This window comes from Daucus carota, chromosome 3 (genome assembly GCF_001625215.2).
Source record: "Daucus carota subsp. sativus chromosome 3, DH1 v3.0, whole genome shotgun sequence".
Lineage (NCBI taxonomy): Eukaryota > Viridiplantae > Streptophyta > Magnoliopsida > Apiales > Apiaceae > Daucus > Daucus carota.
The window spans coordinates 32864966-32874152 of record NC_030383.2 but is presented as its reverse complement, the minus strand read 5'-3'; the positions used below and the strand labels follow the sequence as shown (position 1 = coordinate 32874152).

General features: G+C 36.1%; 1 protein-coding gene across 1 annotated transcript; it reads right to left on the bottom strand.

The window, feature by feature from the left end:
- Nucleotides 1-3585: 3585 nt before the first annotated feature.
- LOC108204092 (uncharacterized) lies at nucleotides 3586-8895 on the bottom strand. Its single transcript, XM_064089976.1, has 7 exons — nucleotides 8165-8895; nucleotides 7045-8082; nucleotides 6441-6725; nucleotides 6255-6360; nucleotides 5975-6173; nucleotides 5563-5857; nucleotides 3586-4018 (listed from the first exon to the last, which is right to left on the bottom strand). Exons 1-7 carry the CDS (start codon nucleotides 8893-8895, stop codon nucleotides 3586-3588), a joined length of 3087 nt encoding a protein of 1028 aa, XP_063946046.1.
- Nucleotides 8896-9187: the final 292 nt, after the last annotated feature.

Sequence of the window (9187 nt, the reverse complement as noted above, 5' to 3'; positions counted from 1 at the left end):
CTCACTCAATACACCAATCCAATTACTCAAATAGCTTCCTAATACTTCCCTAAACTCATCTAAATCAAGGCCCCATGAGGGCCTCATCATTGACAAGGTTTTTAACACTCAAAAGTGCAAATGACCACAATGTGCCCTGTTCTGGGGTGTACCCTGAAATGTGTGTGTGCATCTATGTAAATGATTGTTTTTATGACTTTTATGGCTACAGGAGACTTGTATATACCAAGTCCCAACTCCAGGTGACTTGTGCCTATGAGGGCCTAAGCATAACACCTTCATTTCTCATGGTTTTTAAGATGTAAAAATCTGCCTAAGTGTGTGTGTGACTCCTTCCACCTTAACACCCTCCAAAACTCCATAAACCAACTATACATATACCTACTGACTATTTACACAAAACAAGATATCACAAAATTTGACCATTTAAAAGCACAAAACCGGGGCAAAATGTAGTGCAAAGCAGAGCAGATTTTCTTGAAGCATATATGTGCAAAAATTCGAATATAACACATGGCACTTCTCACAAATAACCATTGTTCATCATTGTAAACTATCATATATGTCAAGAACTAACCATATCTCACAAAAATCATTGCATGCATTGACCAAAATCACACAAAAAGTCCAACTCACCACAAATGGCATCTATTCGAATGTAGGGGTCATGATATCACTATAATATTCATATAACTTAAGCAAATCTCAACATGCAAGCTCTAATACTTAACATACTCATAGAAAAAGATCAAAATCACTTAAAACATATACAAAACATCATACATTTCGAATGGAAAGTGCTAAAACAATCCATTCCCTTCGGCTCTCTCAGAGTTCATTGCCGAGGGTGATGAACAAGTGCTTTTTGGCCAAAAAGAGGTATGAAGCCTCACCAAAAACACATCAAGATCATCATATAGGAACCTCCAAAATGGTGACTCTAAGTCCATAAGGACTAAAGCCCCATTTCGGCTCCAATTCAACATGCAACACAAGTTCTAACCTCAAGTGAAAATACAAGGTTAGATGATGAGAGTCTTGGCCTCCAAAAGCTTGAAATGATGAAGAATGGAAGAAAATGGTGAAGAGAGGGGAGGGTTTAGAGATTCAGTCGAGAGGGAGAGGTGAGGGAGAGAGAAGAGAGAGATGAGAGAAGTGGGTTTGATTTTAGTTGGTGTATATGAATGAGTGGAGTGTGGAAGTATGTTTTTTTTTGTTTTCTTGTGCTTGACTAGACCAAATAGTGGTAGTGGAGTGTAGAAATGACTAGCTTGTCCTCTCTTCAAGTGTTAGTGTAAAATGCATGCAAGGGTAATGTAGACATTTGATAAATAATAAAAGTGTGATTTAAAAAGTATTAAAAGAAAGAGTTTTAATAAATAAAGTACAACTCCATAAATCATGAAATTAATATCACAAATAATATGAGATTTTAGAAGTTTAATAAAATAGGTTTCAAAAATTTTGGACAAGGAATGAGTTTTAAAAGAATATATACAATTTAAGCTCTAATATTAACATTACACATAATTATAAAAGCACGAATATAATACACGTAAAATCTCGAGTGAAACATACATCAAAACGCTATTTTACAAGTTAAAGTTATCGGCTACTCGCAATTTATCAAATATCACTAAATCACATATATCTTTGTTATTATTAAATCGGGTAGCGACAACGATCACATTTAATATTATAAAGTCAAAACCGTCGCAACTAGTAATATTATTTAATCACGTAGCGAGAATTATTCATCATAAATCGTACAAGTACATTCTAACTATAATCGAAAGTCACGTAACAATAAACGAGTCAGATTCACATAATTTGGCAATTAAAACACGAAATTTATATATCACCAAAATGGAATACTGTAATATATATAAGTCAAATATTACAGGTGTTACAGATCATGAACAAATAAAAGCATCCTAACATCTATAGGCTTACAATCGAGATTTCTGGCATCTATCTTCACTTGTTGGTTGAGTAAAATTGTTGTAAGAAACATGACTGCAATGAATAAGATATTAACAATCAATAAAACAGTCCACATCCTTTAGTAAAACGAAAGTGCAATCTCTATTACAAAACAATGGTAGCAACAACATTAACAGAAACTCCGAAAGCATACTGACAAATTTGTGGTGCTGTCAGAAATCCAGCGTGGTATCACCCCATTTAGTAAGTTGCTATTCAGATACCTATATCAAAATATGAGGTAATCTCATAGAAATTATGTTAATAAGAATACTAAAAAGAACACACAAATAAACTATATAAGAATGATTTAAATTTTATAAACCTTAAGTATAAAGAGAAAATCACGAGAAAGAAGCTCAGTTCACTAATTCAAATGCCCAAATTACTGAAGTCGTAATTGTCTTTCAAAAGCACATAGAATTGAGAACACATGAATCCATTACATGGATCTGTTAGTGAGAAACGTAAGGGTAATGCAAAGAGAACATACATCCTAGTTTCTGCTCAGCTTCAGCATACCCAAGAAGAGTCCTGGTTTCTAGCCAATGCAGAAACGCAAGCAACGAGACAACTGCTTGTGTCTCACTCTTCCAATTACCATGATAAACAAACAAAACACACAAACAATAAGCAACATTAACAAATAACGAGCAATACTCATAGCATAAACAAACGATCCACAAACAATAAACAACATTATCCTAAAGACACTAACTTAAATAATATACTTTAATTACCCGCTGAGGTCTATCACCATGTATAGCTGTTGCGGGAAATCCATTACCGGACATACGATGTAGCAATTCTCTGGCAGAGCAAACCACATACTGCTAAATAAATGCAACCTACTTGCTGAAATCTATAACGGTGTAACGGATTAACTGTCCTACCCTCAATAACAAACAATAAGGAATCCAAATTGAAATTACATATTTAAAATGCCCAATTTAAAAGCTTCGACAACATCACAAATCGAAGACCTAATTTCAAAATGCGACTCGAACAAAATCTCAATTGAAATCCCTAATCAACAACAAAACCTAATTGAAACAAACACTTTGATTTGATAACAAATAAAATCGATTAGGGGAAGAAAATCTATATTAAGTTCAGTTTTTTTACATTCGATCTTGAAAGTTGTCCGAGTTTGAGTGTTCCTCGAGCTTGAATCTTCTACCTTGAGTGTTTCTCGACCTCAAATCTTCAAGCTTCAATCTTCGATCTTGACTATTGCCTCAGCTTGAATATTCGAGCTTGACTCTGCTGTGTCACTGTTGAATTTATTCTTTCGCCTCTGTGCTTTTTACTTGGTCTGTGCGTAAGAAATGTTTTGGATATATTCGATGGTCTGTGTGTAATTTGAAAAGCAGGGGAAATAAAATTGTAAAGCCCGCTTACTTTTAGTACCCGGGAAACTACTGGGCCCAAAATTTTAAACTCTATTGTAACAATTAGAGAAACTCGTTGCAGTTGTTATAGAATTTTCAAATAATTACACTCATTTGTAACATTTTTTAAAAATATTGCAACAGCTATAGTTCTGTCAAATTTTTTAAAGAAACAGCAACGATTTATGAGCAAAATTCAGACTTGGCGTTGCTATAGCCCTTTTATGGTGTAGTAGTGAGCACCAAGTTCCTTCATTAGTTGTCCCAACTTTACTTTCCTTAGACCCTTTGGACCTTCATGATAAGCTTCCAACGCTTCCCATATCTCCTTGGCAGATTTGAGAGATGACACCTTGTCATATTCAGCTTGACTAAGACCATTGATGAGAGTACTTCTTGCTTTTCCATTTGCACCCAGCTTTGTTAGCTCGTCAGTAGTAAGTTCATCAACATCTTTAACTTTGCCATCTTTATCAAGGAATTGATATGGACCTCGTTCAACAACTCTTTGCATGAGAGGGTCTCTGGAGAGATGAGCTTCCATTTGTCCTTTCCACCAGTTGTAATTGTCCGAACCTGTGAGAAGCGGAGCTCTAAAGTCTGATTTTCCCTGAAATTGGTCAGCCATAGGATCTATACTATTCCTGTCACAGAAATGTTGGTAAACACAGCTCTGATACCACGTGTAAGTACACGTAGAGGGGGGGGGGGTGAATAGGTGTAAATGGCTAACTATATCAATTTTAAATTTTTACCGAATATTTCAGCTTACTGTTTTCAGATCAAGTGTGATTATAGCAGGCTATTATGAAAAACAGTTAAGTGCAGAAATGTAAATCAGACACAAGCAATTTTAGCCAGGTTCGACCCCTATGTCTAATGGTCTACGTCCTGGTCCCTTACCAACTTGGTAAGAGAATATATTATTACTGAAAATTCCAACAATTACAGAATAATAATATATCTCCTTTTACCCAGTCACCTAAAGCAGCTTGCTGAAACCTTGAGCAGACAGAAAACAGCTCGACACTCTAGTCCCCTGTGCACCTGTTCTTGAACCCCTGAATTCCTTGAGCTTCCCTCCTTGAATTCACCTTGTTCCTCGAACCTTAGCACCTCAGACCTTGTGAACACTAATTCTATCTAACTCCCCCTTTGTTCTATACTTAGAACCCCGCTAGCTTTAGTGACTAATCAAATACAACTTTGAATAAAAATGAGAGATTACAACTCAAACTATGCTCTCTTATAAGATATGAATCGAATACACAATATAAGCTCAGAAGAGATTGAGAATGTTTTCAAGATCGTGAGTTGTTAACTATTTCTTACAAACAGCAAGCCGTTTATATACTAAAAGCTATAACGGCTACATTGTACCAAACGGACGTTGCATTATATGAACGTTACAGGTTGTTTGTACAACGTTCATACTCCATAATAGTAGAGGACTGAGTTAGAAAGACGTTTGAGTGCAACAGTCCCTAAGATTATGGGATACGGTAGGTTGTTTTGAAAAGATAACTTTAAAGCTCTAACAACCTCCTAGATTTTAGGAAACGTTTTCTTTTAAATAATCTGAGCTTATAATATGTATATTTAACTCATATTCAGATTAGAAAACGTACACCTTAAGTCCTAATATTTGTAGAAGTCAACAGCATCGGTTCTGTGAAGTGTTCTGCTTCTGGTAGGACTCTGTTATAGCTTGCTATTTTGAAACAGCTCGCTATAATTCTGTTATAGTAAACTTCCTGCAACACAAGATTAGAAGTACAAAGCAGCAGGCTATAATACTATAACTTAAACATGTCAAGCTAAGATATGACAATAGCTTGCTATCTATCTGTTACTTATAAAACCTGCAGGGTTAGATTGACAATTCAATATAGCAGGCTGTAACAGAGTATAATAGTTATGTTAAGCTGAAATACAAAGTAGCTTGCTAAAGTGTGTCATCATCAAAACTTGGGATTTACAATTACAATTACAATTACAATGAAGAAGCAAATTCAAATTACAATTAAATGAAGAAGCTACAATATTAACTAGGAATAATGCAGATTAAAACAAATCACAAAATGGGAATGCAGATTAGTTCTAAATTAATATATATATATATATATATATATATATATATATATATATATATCATCATTTTTTAATCCAAATCCCCTCAACATTTTGCCTTTTATTGCTAACATTAGGCTCAGGTTCTTCGTCATGATCACACATAGGAACATCTATGTTGAATGGGGAATTTTCAATAGTCGTATCTCCCAAATCATCATCATTGTACAACTCTTCATAGTCTGCCTTTGTATAGTTCAATGCAACAGACCACCTAGCATCGACAGGGTCTTCAATATAGAAGACTTGTTTCACGTGGTCAACAGACACATACTTGTCGTTCTTGTGACCAAGCCGACTGAAATCTACAAGAGTGAAGCCTAAATCATCAACTTTGATACCTCTCTCACTGTCTGCCCATTTACATAAGAAAAGTGGAGCTTTAAAAGCATAGTAATCTAATTCCTAAATCTCTTCGATTATCCCGTAGAATGTCATATCAGACTCCACGGGATTCATGTCCTTAACACTGGACACTTGTACTGTCCTGGCAACTAAAGAAACCCCGCTATTCTGATCAACTCTTGCATCATCACGGTCCTTTGTGAAGTATCGTACCCCATCAATCAAATAACCATCATAGCTTAAAACCGTAAACGATGGTTTACCTGCCAACCATCTAATCGTATCGGAAATATTTTCAGGATTCTCTACCATTTCAGCACTTACCTGCACACATATTTTAAAACCAATCAATAACTAGACATTTATATCTAACGATGCAGCAAAATAAGTAAATGGGAAACTAACCCTTTTATTAAACCAATTAGCAAATAAACGGTTGTGCTCTCCAATTAGCCATTGAACACTCTTTTTTTTGCCTTGGTACTGCTGTTCTAGTAACTCCTTATGCTTCCTGAGATAATGCATATGTTATGTAATTGAAAAAATTGTTTATCAAGTCTTGAATTGACAACTGAAAAAAGATAAGCTTACATGATATAAGGATACACTTCAGAGTTGTTCTGCAGGACATATAAATGTGCCTCGTCTCTTTCTTTCTCATCCACAGACTTTACCATTACACCCGATAATGGCCCAGAAAGTTTTCCCTTGTCCTTTGGAAGACCAGCAATCATGCAGCTTTGCCTAACAAATTCTGAGCAAAACTCAATCGACTCTTTTCCTAGGTAGCTTTCTGCTATACACCCCTCTGGATAGTAACGGTTCTGAACATAACTCTTCAACACTTTGTTGAACCGTTCAAACGGGAACATCCATCTATAGAACACAGGTCCACATAAGCGTAATTCTCTAACCAAGTGGACCGTTAAGTGTATCATTACATCAAAAAACGAAGGCGGGAAGATTTTTCCTATCTCACACAAAGTCAACACCAAATCTAACTGTAGTTTATCGAGTTTGGATATATCAACAACTTTATTACATAAACTCTTGAAGAAGAAACAAAGTCTGATTATGCTGACCCGAACATTTTTTGGAAGAATCGAACGAATTGAAATCGGGAGAAGCTGCTGGAGAAGGGTGCGACAATCGTGGGACTTCAACCCATAAATCTTTAAATCAGACATGGAAACACAATTTTTTATGTTCGATGAATGGCCATAAGGAAGTTTCATATGCGATAATGACTCTAACATCTTTCTTTTTTCTAGCTCTTGACAAAGTATAAGGGGCATGGGGGAGGTAGGTTCGCTTTTCTCCTACTTCGGGAGCCAGGTCAGGCCTCACACCCATCTCAATCATATCACGACGAGAGTCCATGCTATCTTTACTCTTGAATGGAAGATTCAACAATGTCCCGATTAAACTATCACACACATTTTTTTCAATGTGCATAACATCGAGACAATGACGTACGTGATGAAATTTCCAATACTCCAACTCGAAGAAAATTGACTTCTTCTTCCATGGACAATCCCCTTTTTTTGCTTTTTTCACCTCCTTCCCAAATGCAAATTCAATCTGCTCCTGCTGCCTTAAGACTTCTTCACCAGAATGGGATTGACGTGCACATCCAAAGTCTTGTTCTCCATTAAAAGCTGCCTTACTCCTCCTATAGGGATGATGTGGTGGCAAATATCTTCGATGTCCTTGGTAACAAATTTTTCTGCTATATTTTAAATGTTTAGCTACTGTGTCATCTCCACAAATTGGACACGCCATATAACCTTTATTCAGACAGCCCGACAAATTTCCATACGCCGGAAAGTCGTTTATGGTCCACATTAGAACAGCTCTTAATGTGAAATAAGACTTTGTATACGCATCGTATACATTCCGTTCACCTTCTTCCCAAAGCTTTTTCACATCATCAATCATTGGTTGCAAATACACGTCAATGTTATTACCCGGTTCATGTGGACCTGAAACTAGTATAGTTAGCATCATAAACTTCCTCTTCATGCATAAACATGGAGGAAGGTTATAAGTTACTAAAACTACTGGCCAGCAAGTGTACCTATTGGTAAGGCCATTAGTGTGCGGGTTTATTCCATCAGCAGCTAATGCTAAGCGAATGTTTCTCGACTCACTACCAAATTCAGGCCACCTATAATCAATATTCCTCCAAGAAGGAGAGTCGGCTGGATGACGCATTTGGCCATCTTGAAATTCGCTTGTTCGAATGACAACTCATAAGTTCAGCCGTGGCAGGAGATTTAAACATCCGTTTAAATCGAGGAATTATCGGAAAATACCACATTACATTGGCTGGAACATTAATCCTAGGTTTACCATCTTTTTCAACCTTCCAACGAGACAGATGGCACTTGGGGCACTCCGACGCATCAATATTTAAACCCCTGTACAGTACACAATCATTTGGACACGCGTGAAACTTAATATACTCGAGGCCTAAATCATTTAGGGTTTTTTTCGCTTCATACGCATTCACGGGTAACACATGGTCTTTAGGCAGTAAAGACCCTACAGAAGAAAGAAGATCGGTGAAGGCACTATCGCTTATGCCAAACCTAGATTTCCAATTATGTAATTTCAACAGCGACTCTAATTTGTTGTTGTCGCTACCCTCGTATAATGGTTGTTCTGCATCAGCGACAAACCTACTAAATTCAGCCGAATCATCAATATATTCACTCCTCACATACGCTGCTTCACATATGTCAACATTTTCGGATGTAGGAATTTCGACTAATTTACTACCCAAAGAAGACTTTGGTGCTGACTCACTAGTTGGACACTTTTCTCCGTGCCATATCCAATCAACATACCCCGAACTAAATCCTTTTTCATATAAATGACCTCTAATTATTTTAACAGAATGCTTCTTAAAATTCCCACAACGTGCACAGGGGCAAGGGATTTTATTAGGATTCTTAGCATTTTCTTCGGCAAATATCAAGAAAGATTCAACCCCCACTTGATATTTTAATAAATCCCTATCTTTTGAAATCCAAGACTTGTCCATATTTCGTTAATCAACCTACCTGATTGTCATATAACATATTAGAAATATATAGATTTATTACAAATTTCCTAATTAATAGCCTAATAATATTACATATAAACGATTAAACAATCATAATACCAAACAGCAAAACCAGCATCATATATATATATACTGACCCACTTACAACCCATCTAACACAAACATTTATCAAAATTTAACAATGAACAAAACACGCATATAAACATCAGTTGATTAACAAAGCATAGCAATCCCCAAATCTCAAAAACAATAACAGAGCACGAACTTTATA

What these genes read in the sequence shown, in the direction of transcription:
- LOC108204092 (XM_064089976.1), bottom strand. Translation starts at nt 8,895, where the DNA reads ATGGACAAGTCTTGGATTTCAAAAGATAGGGATTTATTAAAATATCAA. An exon ending in GAAGTGTATCCTTATATCAT is followed by an intron (nt 6,361 to 6,440) that starts GTAAGCTTATCT and finishes GCATTATCTCAG; the next exon opens with GAAGCATAAGGAGTTACTAG. An exon ending in CCTAATGTTAGCAATAAAAG is followed by an intron (nt 4,019 to 5,562) that starts GCAAAATGTTGA and finishes TTTCTGTGACAG; the next exon opens with GAATAGTATAGATCCTATGG.